This window comes from Somniosus microcephalus, chromosome 14 (assembly GCF_052327205.1).
Source record: "Somniosus microcephalus isolate GS21.2 chromosome 14, FLI_Smic_1.0, whole genome shotgun sequence".
NCBI classification, from domain to species: domain Eukaryota; kingdom Metazoa; phylum Chordata; class Chondrichthyes; order Squaliformes; family Somniosidae; genus Somniosus; species Somniosus microcephalus.
Genome location: NC_141000.1, coordinates 1,016,964 through 1,040,144, shown reverse-complemented (window position 1 = coordinate 1,040,144; position 23,181 = coordinate 1,016,964). Strand labels below are relative to the sequence as shown.

The 23,181-nt window shown below is 48.5% G+C and overlaps 1 protein-coding gene across 4 annotated transcripts in view; it reads right to left on the bottom strand.

The window, feature by feature from the left end:
* dgkh (diacylglycerol kinase, eta) overlaps positions 1-23,181 on the bottom strand; it is a 532,784-nt gene that overhangs the window by 135,633 nt on the left and 373,970 nt on the right. For all 4 annotated transcript variants that reach the window (XM_086006091.1, XM_086006092.1, XM_086006093.1 and 1 more), the window contains 3 exons: positions 18,174-18,280; positions 3,729-3,854; positions 2,954-3,056 (listed from right to left, as the gene is read on the bottom strand). In XM_086006091.1, the coding sequence (XP_085862217.1) occupies positions 2,954-3,056; positions 3,729-3,854; positions 18,174-18,280 (336 nt within the window). The remainder of the gene's footprint in view (positions 1-2,953; positions 3,057-3,728; positions 3,855-18,173; positions 18,281-23,181) is intronic.

Sequence of the window (23,181 nt, the reverse complement as noted above, 5' to 3'; positions counted from 1 at the left end):
GAGGGTCAGTACTGAGGGAGCGCTGCACTGTCGGAGGGGCAGTACTGAGGGAGTGCTGCACTGTCGGAGGTGCAGTACTGAGGGAGCGCCGCACTGTCGGAGGGTCAGTACTGAGGGAGCGCCGCACTGTCGGAGGGGCAGTACTGAGGGAGTGCTGCACTGTCGGAGGTGCAGTACTGAGGGAGCGCTGCACTGTCGGAGGGTCAGTACTGAGGGAGCGCTGCACTGTCGGAGGTGCAGTACTGAGGGAGCGCTGCACTGTCGGAGGGGCAGTACTGAGGGAGTGCTGCACTGTCGGAGGTGCAGTACTGAGGGAGCGCCGCACTGTCGGAGGGTCAGTACTGAGGGAGCGCTGCACTGTCGGAGGGTCAGTACTGAGGGAGCGCCGCACTTTCGGAGGGTCAGTACTGAGGGAGTGCTGCACTGTCGGAGGGTCAGTACTGAGGGAGTGCTGCACTGTCGGAGGGTCAGTACTGAGGGAGCGCCGCACTGTCGGAGGGTCAGTACTGAGGGAGTGCTGCACTGTCGGAGGGTCAGTACTGAGGGAGTGCTGCACTGTCAGAGGGGCAGTACTGAGGGAGTGCTGCACTGTCGGAGGGTCAGTACTGAGGGAGTGCTGCACTGTCGGAGGTGCCATCTTTCAGTGAGATGTTAAACCGAGGCCCCGTCTGCTCTCTCAGGTGCATGCAAAAGATCCCACGGCACTATTTGAAGAAGAGCGGGGGAGTTATCCCCTGTGACTTGGCCAATGCTTATCTCTCAACCAACACTAAAAAACAGATTATCTGGTCATTCAACAACAATTTGCATTTCTATAGTGCCTTTAATGTAGTAAAACGTCCCAAGGCGCTTCACAGGAGTGTTCTATCTAATTGCTGTTTGTGGGACCTTGCTATGTGAAAATTGGCTGTCACGTTTCCCTACATTACAACAGTAACTACACTTCAAAATAACTTAACTGGCTGTAAAGCGCTTTGGGATGTCCTGAGGTCATGAAAGGTAAATGCAAGTTCTTTCTTTAATACATCTCATTGTTTTATTCTTGGGTTCCCTCTCCCTACCCTTGCTCTCCTGGAGGCTGTGACTAGTGCAGGGGTTTGGGTCCATGCACACCTGGCGTCCTCATTGCCCACTTTCCCTGGTGAGGCCAAACCGTGGGTGCCAGAGGGGTGGTGACTATGCTTCAAAAGTATTTAACTGACTGTGAATCACTTTGGTTGCCTTGAGGATGTGAAAGGTGTTATATAAATGCAAGTCCTTTAAATTGTCTTTAAACACTGGTGTCGTCTTCTATTTCACATCAGGTTGGCAGTACTGGAGAGGCCGTGACGATGTGGAATCCCCGATGAACAGGGAGAACAGCCAGCACTGGTTCAATGACAATCAGCAGCTCACAGCTACTCAAGCAAAGGCTGAGAAAACTGCCTTTCAGCAGAGTTAATCCAGAGCACTATAATTCAAAGAGTAGAATCACGCCTCAGCAGGCAGCCAGCAAATCCTCAAATAGGCACTGTCACCATTCATTTAATTTATAAAGCTTCACCGTGCGCAGTTTCTCATTGCTTAATTCAAACTGAAAAGGACACTGCACTTTGGCAAATGTGAGGGCCGTCAAGGGAAGCTAGCAATGTCTCACCAGAATCTGGGGCACAGGCATACCATGCAACTGTTTACATCTGGAAGAACACTTCAGCAGCACAGAGCCTATTGACTTCAAAAGAATGGCTGAGCGCAATGGGACACCAGGATTAAAAATAGAAACAGCACACAGAATGGGGTCATTAAAAATAGAAGTGTCCCAGGGCAGCGCGGAGTGCAACAACAATACCAATAACTTGTCTTTATACAGCACCTTCAACGTTGTAAAATGTTCCAAGGTGCTTCACAGGAGCGTAATCAGGCAAAATTTGACACCGAGCCACGTAAGGAGATATTAGGGCAGGTGACCAGGAGCGTGACAATGAGGTAGCTTTTAAGGAGCGTCTTAAAGGAGGAGAGAGAGGCAGAGAATTCCAGAGCTTAGGGCCGAGGCCGCTGAAGGCACGGCCACCAATGGCGGAGTGATGGAATTTGGGGATGCGCAAGAGGCCAGAATTAGAGGAGCGCAGAGATCTCAGGGGAGTTCTAGGACTGGAGGAAGATACAGAGATAGAGCGGGGCGAAGTCATAGAGGGATTTGAAAACAAAGATGAGAATTTGAAAATCATGGAATACTTCTGTAAGCACCCCTGAATGGCCTAGCTATAAACCCCCGTACCCCCTCACCCCCGCCCCCCCTCACCCCCTCCCCCGCCCACCCCCGCACCCCCTCGCCCGCCCACCCACCTACCCCTGCACCCGCCCACCCCCGCACCCCCTCCCACCACCTCACCCCCGCCCCGCACCCCCTCACCCCCCTTACCCCCGCACCCCCCCTCACCCGCCCACCCCCGCACCCCCGCCCACCCCCTCACCCCCGCACCCTCCCATCCCCCCTCACCCCCGCACCCTCCCACCCCCCCGCACCCCCTCACCCCCGCCCACCCCCGCACCCCTCCCACCCCCGCACCCCCGCCCACCCTCACCCCCGCACCCCCTCCCACCCTCCCACCCCCTCACACCCCCTCACCCGCGCACCCCCGCACCCCCTCCCACCCCCTCACCCCCTCACCCCCTCCCACCAGAGGAAATCGTTTCTCTCCATCTACCCGATCAAATCCTTTCATCATCTGAAACACAATTATTGCATTAGTAAACCGAATGTTAGTCATCCTTGTGGACGTGATTCAAATTCAGAGGTTTTCCACATGAACTCTCAGTAAAATGCTGCAAGAAATCAATACTCTGTGAAAAGCCACGTCAAGAAACTAGAACTAGAGAGCATCTCCTTAACGAGATTCACACTACATCACGATGCTTGTTGACAAGCAGAAGCCCAGTAATGGCAATAGGTCTTGTCAGTGTACTTACTTACCATCAGAATCAATGCTGTTCAGTGCAGTGGGAGGAATGATGGACACTTTGCACTGGCCCAGAGGACATTTTCGGGGATACAGCTCCTTGCAGGCAGTGTGCACCTGGCAGAGAGAGAGAGAGTGAGAGCGAGAGCGCGTCCAATAGTTACAAGAATTGACAAGGAAACAGCATGCGTTGAGTAATCTTTTCTCCGGCAGTAGGCAGCCTGGAGAATATTTCAGAAATACAGTAATAAAATATTACAAGCTTTAAATTGACCGAACAGGAGGTTTTAATTGGTTAAAACACAAAGCAATTGATAAAAAGATTAATGCCATTGTCATTTCTTAAGTTGCTACAATGGAAAGAACACAGAAATGTAAGTGCACATTTACGAAGTTACAATATTGCGGGGAAATACTTAGAACCCTAATTACTACCCGCAGGTAAATTGCCATGGGGTGTATTCCTTTATTAAGGTGTGGGATGTCAATGCTGGGAAATGGAATTCTTCCCATTTCAGGCACCCAGGAAATATCGAGCACTCCCATGTCAGGTACAGCACAGCCAGATGCAGAGTAAAGCTCCTTCGTCTCCACCCCAACATTGTGCGTCAGGCAAACCCCAAAACAGCACCCCCCTACTGCACCAATGCAATATTTATTCCATACCAGTTGATCTCTGGCTTCTCTGAGTGGATTACTGCCTAATTTAGTGTGATTTGAGTGGTTTCCTTTCACTCTTGAATCTTATCTGTTACATTAGCAGCAGCAGAAATAAGTCGAACTGCTTACCATGGCTTTGCACCAGAGACATCTCCAGTCCTGCAGGCGGAGAACACTCCCACATGTCTTGTCACACACGGCACATTTGGCACTAACGGGCAGGTTACCTTCGAGCCATTGATGAGGCATGGCGATCTACACACATGAAACAAAGCATTAACACATTGTTGCATATGTTGCTCTGAAACCGAAACAGAAGACGCTTTTAGCAAAAGAAGCCTTTCAGTCCTACTTGCCTTCACGGAATTTAGGCCCCTCTTGGGAAGGTCCAATTTTTCCTGCTCTTTCCCACGATCTCCGGCCCAGGCCCCACTTACCAGAGAGCTTCTGCAACACTAGCAGTGGCCCGATCTTGTCCTTTACTGGTGGGCTCGCATTGCCTCGCTGGCTCCACTGACATGAGGCCTGAAACCCAATATCGGGGGAGTTTGGGCCTCACCATTCAGGTGCAGGGAATGTACCCGGTGCCCCGCGCGACCAGAGATAGCGCACCCGAATTTCTGAGCCACGGTTTCTTTATCAATGGGCACTTTCGTCATGCAACTGACCGTATCTCAAACAATTGAAGTGCTGTCTACCTTCATCCAATGGGTCAGAGCTGCACTCAAACCCAGCTCTGAGCAGTGCAAGGGTCGAGTGCCAACCCACTGCGTCACCCAGTGCCGGATGAGATTCTTTCTGTTTTTCGCCTGTCAAAAATTGTGCTCTTTAAAGCTCTGCTTTCGATGTATTGCATTAAAGGGTTTATTCAATGATTCCAGCAGGGTGCATTATAGGAGTGCGGGTCGGACAATTCTTGCCAATGCTGTAGCCCAATTTCCGCCTCCCGCTTGCATTGAGTGACACTCCCCAGTGGGAGCGTGTGATTAAAGGGGCACTGAGTCCATGAAAAAGTGCTCAACCAATCTTTAATAACAACAGAAAATGCTGGAAAAACTCAGCAGGTCAGGCAACATCCGTGGAGAGAAATTAGAGTTGACGTTTCGGGTCGAAACCCTTTTTCAAAACTGGAAAGGAAATAAAATAGATTGAAGGCAGGGCTGCGATCGAACAAAAGAAGTAAAAGAGACATTAAAAGGTATTCAAAACCAGACAAGATGGTAATAGGCCAGTGGAGACAAAAGACAGCTGAGATTAAGGCCTAGAAATTCACGGGGCGCCAAGCTCGCCTGGGCGCCGGAATTACCGCTGCGAGCGGAGCCACTTGCGCCATCCCGATATTCAGTTTCAGCGCCCCAAACGGAAGCGGGCCGCTACTCGAGGCTCCCCGCGTCCCGCTTGGGGCGCTCACACTGAATATCGCCGCGCTACGGGCCACAGCACCACATGCTGTGGCACGGCGCGCTGCTGTACTGCAGGCCTTCCTCCCCTTCTTAAGGGGGAGGGGCCTGCACCAGCGCGATCACCGATCGCGAGTGCCAGCAGAAGAGCCCGACACTGAGGAGAAGTGCCGGGCTTTTGGGACACAGCCGGCACTGCCCGGGGGGTGGATCAGGAGGTCAGGGAGGGCGGCGCGAGAAGGTGCTGGCAGGCGGCCACCGGAAAAAATGGCCGCCCCGCACCGCCACCTTAATTTGCGCCACTACCGCCACAGGTAGGCCCTGTGAACCGGTCGCGATTTGCGACCGGCGTTAAAGAGGCAGGCGCGACCAAATATGGTGATCGGGGCGGGAGCGGGGCGCACACCAATGACGTCATCGGTGGCGGCGCAGCGCTACAAGCTAACGCCGCCATTAGCGCCCCGCTAAATATCGCGGGAGGCGTGGCCAGTGGCGCTAAAGCCACTGAGTGCCCTCTTTGGGCGCTAACTGGTGGCGCAGCCCACTGAATTTCTAGGCCTAAGTGTGAAGTGTACTGGCAGAATGAGAGACAGCTGCCAGGTGGGAGAGAGAAAAAAAAGGAAAGGGGGGGGAAAGGAATCTTTATTCATTTGTTCACATGCCCACGGCACATTGGCATAACTGACATTGAAAAGAATCGTTGCGTGACCTGCTACTCACGTAACTGTGGTTAACTGACACATGGCCCTTGCAGCCAGTGCTGTCTACCTTCATCCAATGGGTCAGAGCTGCACTCAAACCCAGCTCTGAGCAGTGCAAGGGCCGAGTGCCAACCCACTGCGCCACCCAGTGCCGGATGAGATGCTTTCTGTTTTTCGCCTGTCAAAAATGGTGCTCTTTAAAGCTCTGCTTTCGATGATTTATCAGAAAGTGGTGGAGGTCCACTCAATTGCGAAATGGATTTCCAATTCCACGCTGTCTGCATGAGTTAATCACGGCTCTCCAAAAACCAGAAGCTAGTTAGAAAATCAATATCTAATCACTTGACTGAGTCGAGGAAGTTTATGGTACCACTTTATTGAAATAAATGACTCAATAAAGTTACATTAAACAAGCAGATAAATTACACAGTTATAAGGCACTTTGCCTGTCTCCACTGCTGACTGGATGGGAGGGGGGTGGGGGTGGGATATTGAGCTATTAACACACTGTAGCTCCACTTCTCTCTCTCTCACTTACTGCAAGCAGCACAGCCTCGCAAAATGAACCCCCATGGCATTCCCTTCAAATGGAGAAATTTGTGGGGAAGTAGCTCTATGTGTTTGAATTGTGTGGTACCACTGAACGGGATCAATTGAAGAAATGCAATCTTCCAGCTCTCTGCATACTTGATCCCTACAACTTCTCCAGAGGCATTTCAATCGGTGTATGTATGTTGAACAATCCCACGGTGCTGGGCTGTGGCAAGGCGGAGTTGTGGTTCTGCCCACCTCTGGGGAAAGGGAGGGGAAAGTGGGTAGGCAAGGCAAAACCCGGAAAGCTCAGTGAGGGGGAGGAGAGGAGCACATAGAAGTTACAACACGGAAACAGGCCGTTCGGCCCAACTCATCCATGTTGGCGTTTACCCTCCACACAAGCAAATAATTCGAATCATATTTACCCGCCCTGTTGCCATATTCCTTCATTCACCTATCCAATCTAATCTTAAGTGTTGACATAGTTTCTGTCTCAACCACTAACCCTGGAAGTGAATTCCACAGCCACACAAATCTCTGAAGAAATTTCTCCTGCCCTATCTTCTAAATCACTAATATTTAATCTATCATCTATGGCCCCTTAACTACAGGAAAGTTCCAGGATGGGTCCTAAAACAGGAGTTAGGCCCCTTATTAGCATATACAATTAATCTAGGGGGTAAAATTGGGTCACGCCCCCTTTTAGCGCCCCAAAAAAGTTAGCGCCCCCGCACCAGAAACGCCCCGCTTCACTCTTGGGGTGCTACGAGTGAATATCGCAGCATGTCGCACCGCGGTACTGCAGGCCTCCTCCCCTTATTAAAGGAAAGGGGCCTTGCGCAGCACGACCCGGGGCCCAGCTGGGCCACCAGGGATCGAAGTGTCGGCAAAAGAGCCCTGCAGTCAAGAGGAGTGCCGGGCTCACGGAGCGCAGGGGGGCTTCAAAGGAGGCCGGTAACGGCAATGGGGGCAGGTGCTGGCAGGCAGCCAGCAACAAAAATGGCTGCCCAGCACCTCCCCTATAATTTGCGCCGCCCCGGCCACAGGTAGGCCCCCCTGACCTTGTCGGACATAGGTTCCGGCAGTAAGTCAGGGGGCATTACCGAAGATGGCGGCTGAGGCGCTGCACATGGCGATGACGTCATCGCCGTGGGGGCGCTAACGGTTACCGCCGCCGCTACCGTCCCGCTGAATTTCGCGGGAGGCGTTAGCAGCGCCACCGCCGAGCGCTAGTTGCTTTGCAGCCCGTTAGCATCCTCTTAGGGCTCTAACGGGAGGCGCAAATCAACCAAATTTTTCCCCCCTAATGTCTCTTTAGGTGGCCAGTACGGACCCATCTACAGCACCACAATCAATATAGCACCAGACGTGTTTCCGACACTGCGGGGGCAGGAGGTGCGCCCCCTAAAATGGACCTCCATGCCCATTTTCCGCCTCAAAAACAAGCGCAACAAGGTCCAATTTCACCCCCACTATGTTCTGTACACATAACTATGTTTGATGTTTGAAGTCCCTTAAATCCAAGGGACGCAAACTTCAACGGATATGGCGGACAACTGGTTTAGCCATTCACCGCCAGATCTGGCTGGACCAGGTAAAGCATTTTCGGTTCCTACTCTTGTCTGCCAAAATTTCTCACTATTCCAGGATAAGAACATAAGAACATAAGAAATACGAGCAGGAGTCGGCCATTCGGCCCTTCGAGCCTGCTCCGCCATTCAATGAGATCATGGCTGATCTTCTGCCTCAATTCCATTCACCGGCCCTATCGCCGTATCCCTTGATGCCCTTACTAGTCAGAAATCTATCGACTTCTGTTTTGAATATACCCAATGACTGAGCCTCCACAGCCCTCTGGGGTAGAGAATTCCAAAGATTCACCACCCTCTGTGTGAAGAAATTTCTTCTCATCTCAGTCCTGAATGGCCTACCCTTTATCCTGAGGCTGTGCCCCCTGGTTCTAGACTTCCCAGCCAAGGGAAACATTCTCCCAGCATCCACCCTATCAAGTCCTGTAAGAATTTTGTATGCTTCAATGAGATCCCCTCTCATTCTTCTGAATTCAAGAGAATACAGGCCTAGTTTACTCAATCTCTTCTCATACGACAGTCCCGCCATCCCAGGAATCAATCTTGTGAACCTTCGTTGCACTCCCTCTATGGCAAGTATATCCTTCCTTAGGTAAGGAGAACAAAATTGTACACAGTACTCCAGGTGTCGTCTCACCAAGGCCTTATATAATTGGAGTAAGACTTCTTTACTCCTGTACTCAAATCCTCTTGTAATGAAGGCCAGCATACCATTTGCCTTCCTAATGACTTGCTGTACCTGCACATTCACTTTCAGTGATCATGTATAAGGACACCCAGGTCCCTTTGAGCATCTGCATTCCCCAATCTTTCACCATTTACGAAATACTCTGCCTTTCTGTTTTTTCTGCTAAAGTGGATAACTTCACATTTATCCACATTATATTCCATCTGCCATGTTCCCGGCCACTCACTGAGCCTGTCGAGATCCCCCTGAAGCCTCTTCACATCCTCTTCGCAACTGACACTGCCACCTAGCTTTGTATCATCAGCAAATTTGGAAATGTTACATTTAGTCCCCTCGTCCAAATCATTGATATAGATTGTGACTAGCTGGGGCCCAAGCACTGATCCTTGCGGTACCCCACTAGTCACAGCCTGCCATCCTGAAAAAGACCCATTTATCCCTACTCTTTGTTTTCTGTCTGTTAACCAATTCTCAATCCATGCTAGTATATTACCCCCAATTCCATCTGCCCTAATTTTGTTCACCAACCTCTTGTGTGGGACCTTATCGAAGGCCTTCTGAAAATCCAAATACATCATATCTACCAATTCCCCTTTGTCTACTCCACTAGTTACATCCTCAAAGAACTCCAATAGGTTTGTTAAACAGGATTTCCCTTTCATAAATCCATGTTGACTCTGCCCAATCTTACTATTAGTTTCTAAGTGCCCAGTTATTGCATCCTTTATAATGGATTCCAGCATTTTCCCAACTACTGATGTGAGGCTAACAGGTCTGTAGTCCTCCGTTTTCTCTCTCCCTCCTTTCTTAAATAGCGGGGTTACATTTGCTATCCTCCAGTCTGCAGGAGCCATTCCAGAGTCTACAGAATTTTGGAAGATGACAACCAATGCCTCCACTATCCAATGGCCACCTCTTTCAAAACCCTAGGATGTAGGTCTTCCGGTCCATGGGATTTATCGACTTTTAGTCCCATTAACTTTGCTCGTACTGTTTTTTTACTAATAATAATTTCTTTAAGTTCCTTATTCTCGCCACACCCTTGGTTTTTTCGTATTTCTGGGAGGTTTTTTGTGTCTTCCTCCATGAAGACAGAAACAAAGTATTTATTTAATTTCTCTGCCATTTCCTCATTCCCCATTATAAATACTCCCGTCTCTGACTGTAAAGGACCTACATTTACCTTCGCCAGTCTTTTCCTTTTCACATACCTATAGAAGCTTTTACAATCCGTTTTTAGATTTTTTGCTAGTTTGTGCTCATATTCCATTTTCCCTTTCTTTATCAATTTCTTGGTCCCCTTTGCTGATTTGTAAAAAGATCCCAATCCTCAGGCTGACCGCTTTTTCTGGCAACTTTATAAGCTTCCTCCTTTGACTTAATACTAGCTTTAATTTCTTTTGTTAGCCATTTGTTAGGATCATTCAGGAATACAAAGTTAATCCCCGGCTTCTATTCTCTACTGCTAACCGTCTTCTTAAAACCCTCTCCCCCGTCTCCTCCACCCTTACCTCCAACAACAAGTGCGAGGAGCTCACAGACTTCTTTGTGTCTAAGATTGAGACCATCCGATCAGCTGCCTCTGCCACTTCCCTTCCTTCCCCTAGCCCACTGGGCCAAACTTCCTCTAAGGCTTCCCCCTGCCCTAGCCCTGAACTCACATCTTTCTCCAGTTTCTCTCCGATCTCCCCTCATGGCCTCTCCACGCTTTTCTTGTCTATGGGACCCACTTCCTGCTCCTTTACCCTATTCCCACCAAACTGCTGACCACCCAACTGGATCCCATGTTGGCTGACATTGTTAACGGTTCTCTCTCCTCAGGTACTGTCCTCCTCTCCCTCAAATCTGTCATCACCCCTCTCCTCAAAAAACCAACCTTGACCCCTCCGTCCTTGCAAACTACCGTCCTATCTCCAACCTCCCTTTCCACTCCAAAGTCCTTGAACGTGTAGTTGCCTCCCAAACCCGTGCCCATCTTTCCCAGAACTCCATGTTGGAATCCCTCCAATCAGGTTTCCGCCCCTGCCACAGTACTGAAATGACTCTCAACAAAGTTGCAAACGACATCCTTTGTGACTGTGACAAAGGTAAATTATCCCTCCTCGTCTATCTCGACCTGTCTATAGCCTCTGACATGGTTGACCACTCTAGCCTCCTCCAATGCCGTCCAGCTGGGTGGGACTGCACTCGCCTGGTTCCATTCTTATCTACCTAATCGTAGCCAGAAAATCACCTGCAATGGCTTCTCTTCCCACTCCCACATTGTTACCTCTGGTGTCAAACAAGGATCTATCCTTGGCCCCCTCCTATTTCTCATCTACATGCTGCCCCTTTGCAAAACATCATCCGAAAACACAGCGTCAGTTTCCACATGTACGCTGACGATACCCAGCACTACCTCACTTCGCTCGACCCCTCCATGGTCTCTAAATTGTCAGACTGCTTGTCCGACATCCAGTACTGGATAAGCAGGAATTTTCTCCAATTAAATAGTGGGACAACCTGCCACAAACTCTATTCCCTAGCCACTGACTCAATCCCTCTCCCTAGCATCTGTCTGAGGCTGAACCAGACTACACAGCCTTGGTGTCAAATTTAACCCTGAAATGAGCTTCCGACTACAGACTTCCTATTTCCACCTCCGTAACATCGCCTGTCTCTGCCCCGTCTCAGCTCATCTGCTGCTGAAACCCTCATCCATGCCTTTGTTACCTCTAGACTTGACTATTCTGATGCACTCCCACGTTCTACCCTATGTAAACTTGAGGTCATCCGAAACTCGGCTGTCTGTGTCCTAACTCACCAAGTCCCGTTCACCCATCACCCCTGTGCTCGCTGACCTACATTGGCTCCCAGTTAAGCAACACCTCAATTTTAAAATTTTAAAATCTCTCCAGGGCCTCGGGCCTCCCTATCTCTAATCTCCTCCAGCCCCACAACTCTCCCCAAGATATCTGCGCTCCTCTATTTCTGCCCTCTTGAGCATCTCTGATTATAAATTGCTCAACCATTGCTGCCCATGCCTTCTGTTGCCTAGATCCTAAGCTCTGGAATTCCCTCCCTAAACTGCTCTGCCTCACTACCTCTCTTTCCTCCTTTCAAAACTGAGATGAGGAGAAACTTCTTCACTCAGAGGGTAGTAGGTTTGTGGAATTTGCTGCCCCAGAAAGCTGTGGAAGCTACATCATTAAATAAATTTAAAACAGAAATAGATACTTTCTTCGAAGTAAAGGGAATTAAGGGTTACGGGGAGCGGGCAGGAAATTGGACATGAGTCTAGGTTCGGAATGGTCATGGCCCTGTGGGTAGTGGAGTGGGCCCAGGGGCCGTGTAGCCTGGTTCTGCTCCTACTTCTTGTGTTCTAATTCTGTGTTAGATTTCAGGAGATGGTTTTATTCCTGTTCCTGGCTGGGGTGGAGATCGCCTTTACAGAAGTTAAGTACTGTAGAAAATATAGGGACAGAGTGATCTCCTGGAAGAGTTTCGATTGCCTAGATGGGTCGGAGAGGAATTTCCCAGATTTTTTCTCCCAAATTGGCCATTGGGTTTTTTATCTGGTTTTTCGCCTCTCCTGGGAGATCACATGGGTTCGGGTGGGATGGAGAGTGATAGAAGATTTGAGGTTAGGATCAGATCAGCCATGATCGGAGTCCACATCACGGAAGACCTCTCCTGGTCCCTCAATACCTCCTCTCTGGTGAAGAAGGCCCAGCAGCGCCTATATTTCCTAAGGAGGCTGAAGGGATGTAACCTGTCACCCCTGATCCTCTCTAACTTTTACCGCTGCACAATAGAGAGCATCCTGACGAACTGTATCACAGTATGGTATGGCAGCTGTAGCTACTATGACCGGAAAGCCCTGCAGCGGGTAGTCAAAACTGCCCAACGCATTACCGGCACCCGGCTACCGACCATAGAGCACATATACCAGAAACGCTGTTTACGGAGGTCACGGTCCATCATCAAAGACCCTACCCACCCCAGCCACAGTCTGTTCGCCCTCCTGCCATCTGGGAGACGCTACAGATGCATTCGCACCCGTACGACCAGATTTAGGAACAGCTTCTTTCCCAGGGCTGTCATCCTACTGAACTCCACAAATAAACTCTAAAGCCTGCACATCTGCCAATGCACTTTATTATGGTTATGTTTATGTTAATGTATTACAAGCCAAATGTATGTTGAATGTTTAAGTGTCTTAATCTAAATGTACACTCTCGGGAGCCGCAAGCCTACATTTCGTTGTACTGCACTTGTGCACTAACAATGACAATAAAAGTTGATTTGATTTGATTTGATTTGATTTGATTTTGATTTGAATGGTGGAGCAGGCTCGAGGGGCCGATTGGCCTACTCCTGCTCCTATTACTTATATTCTTATGTTCCTTTAAGACGCTCCTTAAAACCTACCTCTTTGACCAAGCTTTTGGTCATCTGCCCTAATTTCTCCTTATGTGGCTCGGTGTCAAATTTGTGTTTTATAACACTCCTGTGAAGCGCCTTGGGATGCTTTACTACATTAAAGGCGCTATATAAATACAAGTCGTTGTTGTTGTTGAAGCTTTGTCTTGAAGGAGATGGAGACTTGTTATCTAGTGTCAATGTGAGTCTCCACATGTGTTGTTTTATTGTTTTTTCCTGCAGTGTGGTTACGAAAAAGCCGTTTGGATAAAGGCAGATCAGCGTTGTGCGAGCAAACTGCGTTATGGGACTTCCCTTCTGCTTTTCCAAAGAAATATTCACTGTAACCCTGGCAGCTGAAACAAATGAAATATCCTTACATCATCCAGCAGACTCATTGCTGGGAGGATGCAGAGCCTCATCTGCCAGATAATTTGGTGAAAAATTCAGGAGCTTTATGCCACCGGTTACCAGCAAAAAAAATGGTGAAAAAGCGGCAGCAGCCGCCGCCCTTTCACCAGCTAGTGGCGGTCCTGCAGCGTCCTCCATTTTTGACGGCCCCATAGTGCTGCCGGTAAGTATTAGCGCACAGCAAAAAAAATGGCGGACTGGTGACATCACACACCGACTTAACGTTACCACAACCAACTTCAACCCGAGCGCTGAGTTCAGTGCTGGGTCATAACCAAGCCAGGGAAACCCAGCGTGTAAACAGACTGACAGAGGCGCTGTCAGCATCTCTCAAAGGAATACACACATCTTTCAAGTAAGTTTGTATTGAAGCTTCTGGACTGGGTTTTTTGATTTTATTAAAGTTGTGGCTTGCTGCAATAGATGTTAAAAGTTTTTTTAAGTGCGTAGGGAGTGATGCTGGATGCTTGCAAGGCCTCTGATGGTAAAGGAAGGCCTCTGAGAAAACAGAAAAATGCTGCAAATACTCAACAGGTCAGGCAACATCCGTGGAGAGCGAAACAGAGTTCACGTCTCAGGTCGGGATGTTGCCTGACCAGCTGTGTACTTCCAGCATTTTATGCTGTCATTTCTGATTTACAGCATCCGCTTGCAGAGGGAGGAGTAAGACACAGAAAAGGAAGAAGCAGAAGAGGAGGAAACCAAAGAGGAGGAAGCAGACGGAAGGATGCATCCCAGACAGCCTTTTTCTGGCCGGCATATCCGGGATGGAATCGTCCGCCTGCGGTCCCAGTGACCACAACCCCAATTCCCCTTTCAACATTAGTTCCTCGCCTTACCTTCCCTCTGTTATTGACCATCACAGCGCCCTCTTGGCCATGATGCTGAAATAAAAGCCACCACTAAGCAAACTTTCCAATCCAACTTTATACATCTATCCAACAATATGACATCAAGAAATCAACTCATTACCCTTATGCATTCTCTTAGTGACTGTCTTGTGTGTGTCTTTGCCTATCCTACTGATGTCACGCCGTGCTACCCCACTGGCTGCAGCATGGCTGGTGGAAGGCTGCTGACCTGCAGTGGGGGACACTGCAAATGGCCTTGCTGGTCGACCTTGAGGAGCTGGTGGCTGGGAGTGTCAAATCAATCATCTTCTTCTTCTTCTCCTCTTCTTGGTCACCCACTGGCTGGGCAGGCTGCATTTCTTGGGTGTGTGAAATGAGGAAGGCACAAGGGTGGAGTTGTGGTGACTGGAGAGCATCTTGTATCCTTTCAGCCCCGCTGCTGGCCAAGGGCTCAGCCATGCCCCTGCCAAGAATGGGCTGCACCGTCTCCACCAATGTGGTGAGGTGAGGCTAGGAATGGGAGATGTGCCTCGTGATTGGTGCAGATTGTTGGTAGGTGAGTGATTGAAGGTCGTGCATTGAGCAGTGTGTGAGGCTAGTGGTGCAATTGGTAGGAGATGTCTTTTGAAGGTGCATTCACTGACCTTGACCAGTGGTCTGAGGTCATGAAGCTTCTTTGGGCACTGGAGCCGGGTGGTGGGGGCGACACAGCTGGCAGTGACGGCCTCGGTGATGTAGTCCCACATCGTTCTTTCTGGAGGGCCTCCTGGGCCCTGTGGGTAGAGGACCTCTCTTGCAGTGTTGACCCCCTGCACAAAGCTGGAGTGCTGCATGCGAGACCCAGGGTGCCCCTTCCCTGGCTTGCTGAGCCATTTGTGTTAGCGCTGAAGCAGTTTTTCATTTTTTGAGGTTCAGAAGGGAATTCACTTTAAGAGCTGAAGACTCCCATTTGGGACTTCCTTTTAACAGTAAGGCCTAGAAATTCAGTTGTTTGCGCCAGCCGCTAGCGCCTTAGGAGGAGGAGATGTGGGGCGCTAGGCGTCTAGCGGCCGGGCGCAGTGCGATCTGCGCCTCTCCCCAACTTCAGTAAAGATTTAGTGGCGGCGCAAAGCCTTTGCGCGCGCTCAGCTGCGCGCGCAGATCCTGACGTCATTTCATCGTGCAACGCCCTTTGTGCGCCCCAAACCGGAAATTCAGTGGCGCCGGCCTATTGTGCACCTGGCGCCCCTAGCGACTGGTAGAGGGGAACGGTTCCCAGTCGCTGCGGGGCGAGGGGGGCGCAAATTAAAGAGCACTCCTCCTACAGTAGAAAAGGCAGCCATTTTGCAACACTCCTTCTTTGTGAGAGACGGATCTTTGCAGAGAGACAAAGGTAGAGAGCTTTCTGGTTTGGCTCAACACTCGCACAGGTACTTGTGGCTTCAGGCCACAGCTTTGCACTTGGCTTTAACTTCAGAGCCATAGCATTGATTGGAAACATATAATGGGGGCTGCAATGGGTGCAAACGTTGGCCTTCTCCATAGTCCTGGGCGTTGTACAGATCAAGCAGCAGTGGTCAGGCCTTGCTTCAAGGCTGCAGTGTGCAGGGCGTGGCAGGCAAACAAATCCACCCTCCCCCTTTAAGAACTCACCGGCGCCAGAGTGTCTGCCGTCAATCAGCAACTCGCCGAACCTGCGCTGCGCCCGCCCTCGGGGGTATCGCCCCGGGCCGCCGGCTTAGCGCCTAATGATAGTCGTGCATCGCCTGTTTTAGCGCAGCAGCAACCTCTTGGGGTGATGCCACTGAATATCGGCGAAGGTGGCGCGAAGTTGCGCCGGGCGCAAACTTTAGCGGCCGCCCGGCTGTAGCGCCCCAAACGTGGCTATACTGAATTTCTAGGCCTAAATGTTTTATTGAAAGGCAGTAACGGCTGAAAGCTGCATTTTTTCACCGCATTGTAATTTTTATTAGTTCTGTGTGCATTGCCCCTTTACTTCATAGCCCCTTTAATTGTCACAATGCCTTGCAAGCTCCACAGCCTCACTCCCAAAGGCTGTAAGAAGCTGCAATGCCAACTGTGGATGGGAACTTTGGGTCAGAGGCCTCCATTAACGCCACCAGGAGGGCGGTGCACGGTAAGTTAGCACTGTGCTACACATCGCCAGCCCCCAGCTCGAATTTTTGGCCGGTAGCGCTGTGGCTATTTTCAGCGGCCGTTAACTCAAGCTGCCGGTGACACCAGCAATTCTCTTGCCGTACACAAATTTTCCCCCCTAAATCTCTCCGCTTATTCCGACAAGAGGGAAATTGAAAAAGGATATAAGAGGGGCAAAAAGAGAACATGAGAAAAGATTAGCAGGTAACATAAACGGAACCCAAAAATCTTTTAGAAACATATAAAAAGTAATAGGATAGATAAAGGAATGGTAGGGCCGATTAGGGACAAAAAAGGAAATCTTCTTGTGGCTGCAGAGGGCATAACTGAGGTGCTGAATGAGGACTTTGCATCTGTCTTCACGAAAGAAGAGAACGAAGTTAATGTCGCAGTAAAGGAAGGGGAGTAGAGATATTGAATAGGATAAAAATAGATAGATAGGAGGTGCTACATATGTTGGCATCACTCAAGGTTAACAAGTCCAGATGGGATGCATCCTAGATTGCTGCGGGAAGCTAGGGTGGAGATAGCAGAAACTCTGACCACAATGGAGGATTGCAAATGTTACACCCCTATTCAAAAATGGGAAGAGGGATAAACTTGGTAACTACTGGCCAATCAGTCTAAAGTCAGTGGTGGGAAAACTACTAGAGATCATTGTCAAGGACAAAATTAATTCTCACTTAGAGAAGCATGGGTTAATAAGGGACAGCTAGCATGGAGTTGTTAAAGGCAAATCGTGTCTGACTAACCTGATTGCATTCTTTGATGAAGTAACAGAGAGGGTTGATGACAGTAGTGCAGTAGATGTTGTATATATGGACTTTTTGAAAGGCATTTCATAAAGTACCTCATAACAGATTTATTCAGAAAATAGAAGCACATGGTATTAAAGGGATGGTGGTAACTTGGGTACAAAATTGGATAAGGGATTAGAGGCAGAGAGTAGTGGTGAACCGTGTTCTTCTGACTGGAGAGAAGTATGCAGTGGGGTCCTCCAGGGGTCAATATTGGGACCATTGCTTTTCTTGTTATATATAAATGACCTGGACTTGGGTATAGGGAGTACAATTTCAAAGTTTGTGGATGATACAAAACTTGGCAACATACTGTAGTAAATAGTGAGCATGATAGTAGCAGACTTCAAGAGAATATAATATAGACAGATTGGTGAAATGGACACACATGGCAGATGCAATTTAATGCGGATAAGTGTGACGCGATGCACTTTGAGTCCAGTGGTAGGGGTGTCAATCAAGCAGACTGCTCTCTCCTGGATAGTGTTGAGCTTCATCAGTGTTGACTGTCCATCCAGGCAAGTTTCAGCAGTGTCAACCCAGTTCCTACTGGGTATGAGCCCAATGCAGAAAACTGTTCTCAAATCAGCCCAAATCACAACCTCACTCAGAGTGGCCATAAGAATAGCTGGTACAGGGGGTAAAGTGGAACAGAGGTGTCTCAGCTTTTGCCTTTATGGGCTGTAAGGTGTGTAAGGAAAGAACCTGCATGTATATAGCACCTTTCATGACCTCAGGATGTCCCAAAGCGCTTTACAACCAATTAAGTCATTTTGAAGTGTAGTCACTGTTGTAATGTAGGAAACGTGGCAGCCAATTTGCCCACAGCAAGATCCCACAAATAGCAATGTGATAATGGCCAGATAATCTGTTTTAGGTGTTGGTTAAGGAATAGATATTGGTCAGGACTTGTCTTCTCTTCGAGAACACTGCCCACAGGGAGCAAGGAATTCACCCTCTGACACTTACCTTCTTATCTATTAATCAAAAGTGCCATGGCACACATGATAGTGAAAGCAGAAGGATTACTCATGGAGATGATTATTCTTAAACTCTTCATACCTACCCCATCCTCATCCTCGATAATATCTTTTCCTATTGATGCCAGGGTTGTCCACTTGCAGTTATTGATTGCCCTCACGGCGCACCTCTTATGGGCTTTGAACTTACAAACTGCAAAAAAGACAAAGGCACACATCTGAGTGCTAAATACATCATTGTAGAGCATTTCACCAACTCAGCCCTTCCATTTTCAACCATGAAAAATATGAACCATGATGGGGCTAATATTAAGCAAAAAAAAATTATAAATTGATTACTAAAATGAGATGGTGCAAACTTTACATACTGGGGGTGGAGTAATTTATTTCCAGCAGCAAAAATGATTAAAATTTAACAGATAGAAACATTTCTGGTCTTATCCTTGTACAACTACTACAACACAATGCATTTATATAGCACCTTTAATGTGGTAAAAGGTCCCAAGGTGGTTCAGAGGAATGCAATCAAACAAATTTGACACCGAGCCACATGAGGAGATATTAGGGCAGGTGACCAAAAGCTTGGTCAAAGAGGTCGGTTTTAAAAAGTGACTTAAAGGAGGAGAGAGAGGCGGAGAGGTTTAGGCAGGGGATTCCAGAGCTTAGGGCCCAGGCAGCTGAAGACACGGCCGCAATGGTGGAGGGATTAAAATCAGGATGTGCAAGAGGCCAGATTTGGAGAAGCACAGATATCTCGGAGGCTTATAGGGCTGGGGGGGTTTACAGAGATAGGGAGGGGTGAGGCCATGGAGTGATTTTAAAACAAGGATGAGAATTTTAAGTCTGAGGTGTTGAGTGGGAGCCAATGTAGGTCAGCGAGCACAGGGGTGATGAGTGAATGGGACTTGGTGTGAGTTAGGATACAGGCAGCCCAGACATACTGGGCCCTTTATAAGGATTGTGTAAACCTCAAGCAGTAACTGGAAGTCCAGGCTTTAAGACTGATTCGGATATGAATACCAGTTCTCAAATTCTGATAAAAGCTTACCAACCACATAAAACGTTTTATGTCTATGGATAAAACATACAAACTGACCCAATTATTGGGGTGAATGGTGAGAGATTATTCCCATTTGATGATGAATCGCGAGCAAGAGGGCATAGATTTCGGATTAGTACTAGAAACATATGGGGGAAATGAGGGAAATATTTTTGTATACAAAGGGTTATTTGAGTATGGAATGTATTAGCACAGTGGCTATGGAAGATGAGTCAGTCACAACATACAAAAGGGAACTAAACACTTGGAGAAGATAGGCGCAGCTCCAACAATACTCAAGAAGATCAACACCATCCAGGACAAAGCAATCCATTTGATTGGCAGCCCATCCACCGCCGTAAACATCCACTCCCTATACCACTGGCGCACCGTGATAATGTGTACTATCTACAGGATGCACTGCAGCAAATCGCCACGGCTTCTTCAACAACACCTCCCAAACCCGTGACCTCCACCACCTAGACAGACAAGGGCAGCAAGTGCATGAGTACACCATCCCCTCCAGGTTCCTCTCCAAGTCATGCACCAATCCTGACTTGGAAATATATCGCCATTCCTTCATGGTCATTGGGTCAAAATCCTGGAACTCCCTACCCAACAGCACTGTAGGAGCACCTTCATAGAAACATAGAAACATAGAAGATAGGAGCAGGAGTAGGCCATTCGGCCCCTCGAGCCTGCTCCGCCATTCAATGAGATCATGGCTGATCATCCAAATTCAGTACCCTGTCCCTGCCTTCTCCCCATATCCCTTGATCCCTTTAGCCTTAAGAAATATATCCAACTCTTTTTTGAATATATTTAATGAACTGGCCTCCACCGCCCTCTGTGGCAGAGAATTCCACAGGTTCACCACTCTCTGGGTGAAGAAATTCCTCCTCATTTCTGTCCTAAATGGCTTACCCCTTATCCTTAGACTATGACCCCTGGTTCTGGACTCCCCGGCCATCATAAACATCCTTCCTGCATCTAGTCTGTCCAGGCCTGACAGAATTTTATAAGTTTCGATGAGATCCCCTCTCAATCTTCTAAACTCCAGTGAGTATAAGCCCAATCGACACAATCTCTCCTCATACGTCATTCCTGCCATCCCAGGTATCAGCCTGGTGAATCTTCGCTGCACTCCTTCCATGGCAAGAACGTCCTTCCTCAGGTAAGGCGACCAAAACTGCACACAATACTCAAGGTGCGGTCTCACCAAGGCCCTGTACAACTGTAGCAAGACATCCTTGTTCCTGTACTCAAACCCTCTCGCTACAAAGGCCAACATACCATTTGCCTTCTTAACCGCCTGCTGCACCTGCATGCTTACCTTCAGCGACTGGTGCACAAGAACACCCAGGTCTCTTTGCACTTCCCCTTCTCCCAATCTATTGCCATTCAAATAATAATCTGCCTTCCTGTTTTTGCCACCAAAGTGGATAACCTCACATTTATCCACATTATAGTGCATTTGCCATGTTTCTGCCCAATCACCCAATCTGTCCAAATCGTACTGGAGTTTCACGACATCCTCCTCGCAGCTTACCCTCACCACACAGACTTCAGTGGTTCAAGAAGAAGACTCACCACCACCTTCTGAAGGGCAACTAGGGATGGGCAATAAATGCTGGCCTTGCCAGCGAAGCCCACATCCCGAGAATGAATAAAACAAAATATATCTAAGGGTCCAGATTAGAGCAAATAGGTCCAATATGGAGTTGGCACTGCCTCATGATAGTGTCCTCCTGTATTTAACAGTTATATTTAAACGTAAACTGGGCCAGAGGAAATGCATACAAATGAACAAGGCTAAAGTAACACTAGGGATTAGCAGTCATTTTGTTCATTTCCCCTCTCCGCTCATAGAGATGAAAGGACTCCCATCAAAAACAATATTGGCCCAGTAATTCGGGTCCCAACGCACGAGTACGCACGGGGTCCCAACGCGTGAGTACGCACGGGGTACTCACGCGTCGACCCGATGGAAGTGCCGGTTTCTTGCATGCACAGCGCATGCGCGGGAAAACGGCACTTCCGGTCCCCTGAAAGCAGGGGTTAAGAGGTGAAACGCGTGCGACGTATGAGGCAGCGCGTGCGCGTTGAACGTCCTTTTTTTTGACAGGTTTGCCCGTGCGTGAAGGCCTCCACTTTTTACACATTAAAAAAGCAGATGTAAGGAATTCATTTTAACAGGTAAGCGGTCAATTAATTAAAATTAGAACATTTTTTCCACAGGTTTATTATTTTTAAATACTTTACAGTAAGGTAAGTGTATTTTTAGCTCCGATTTTTTATAAAATTACTTTTTTCAAAAATGTAAATGATTGTTTAAAATGGTTATTTAATGTTATTTATAGTTGATTTAAATAGTGTGATTTTTTTAAAAATTTATTTTAAGGTTATGTACTGTTTTGGGCGCCCGGAGTTTTCATGAGTTTGACAGTTCTTTCTGTCAAACTCATGAATGGACTTTTCCCTCCTCCGATTGGTTGCCCATGGCTCACCTGATCCCAGCCGACGCATCGCACGAACTACGCCGCTGGATCACGCAAGCACAGCGCACCGGGAGCTGGACCGGGCCACAGACCGAAAATCCACGCAGGCCCAGGCCTCAACTGTCGGCGCGCTAGGTAAGTGTAGGTCGGGGGCTTGCACGGGAAGCCCCCGACACGAATTTCTGGGCCAATATGCTGATTAATTAGTTGGGAGTATTGCATCCAATTTTGGGATCCTGTGTAGGACGGATATAAAAAACAATGGAAAAAGTGCAGCCTAGATTCACTCAGATGTTACCGGGGATCAGAGAATCATACAGCACAGAAGGAGGCTATTCAGCCCATTATGTCTGTGCCGGCTCTTTGAAAGAGCTCTCCAATTAGTCCCACTCCCCCTGCTCTTTCCCCAAAGCCCTGCAAATTTCTCCCTTTTCAAATATTTATCCAATTCCCATTTGAAAGTTACTACTGAATCTGCTGCCACCGCCCTTTCAGGCAGTGCATTCCAGATCATAACAATTCGCTGCATCAAAAAAAAATTCTCCACATCTCCCCTGGATTTTTTGCCAATTACCTTAACTCTGTGTCCTCCTGTTACTGACCCTCCTGCCAGTGGAAACAGGTTCTCTATCTACCCTATCAAAACCCTTCATAATTTTGAACACCTCTATTCAATCTTCTCTTAACCTCTGCTCCAAGGAGAACAATCCCAGCTTCTCTAGTCTCTCCACATAACTGAAGTCCCTCATCCCTGGTACCATCACCTTTGCACCCTCTCCAAAGCCTTGCCATCCTTCCTAAAGTGTGGTGTCCAGAATTGGACATAACACTCCAGCTAAGGCCTAACCAGTGATTTATAAAGGCTTACCATAACTTCTTAGCCTTTGTACTCTCTGGGCTGGATTTTCCAAGCCCCGAGGAGGCGGGCATGGAGGTGGGACTGCTGGTAAAGTAGCAGAAAGTGGGGACGGATGGCAAACCCGCCCCCATCCCGCCTCCGTGCCCGTCTGCCAGGAGGCGGGAAGATGTGCTGCTTCGGGTCCCATCTCCTGGAGGAGGAAAAGGCATTAAATACTTTTAACTGCCTGTTAACAGATAGTTAACAGACAGAAAAAAGGATTAATGCTATTTTACCTTCACAGGCGAAGGCTTCCCGACCTCAGAGAACCCCACCGGGTTGGAGGAGACGTGAAGGAGGTCTGCGGCGGTTGGAGGCACCTGGAAGTAAGATGTAGAGGTGAGTGATGGGTGCAAGTGTGGAGTGGTAAGTATGTAAGGCGAGTGCTAAGTGTAAAAAAATGTTCACTTACCATGTTTTCTTCCCACAGCCATCATCCTCTCTGGATCGGAAGACCCGACATCCTCGTTGTCGATTTCACAGACTGGCTGTTGGATTCTCTGAACCAACAGCCATCTGAAATCGACAATGTTGAAAGGTTTGATGAGTCCTGAACACAAGCACTCATCAAACTACAGAGAATGTCAGTGTTTGACAGCTTCACAGAGCTGTCAAACACTGACATTTCTTCTTCTAAGAAGTCTTAACAGATAGCATGT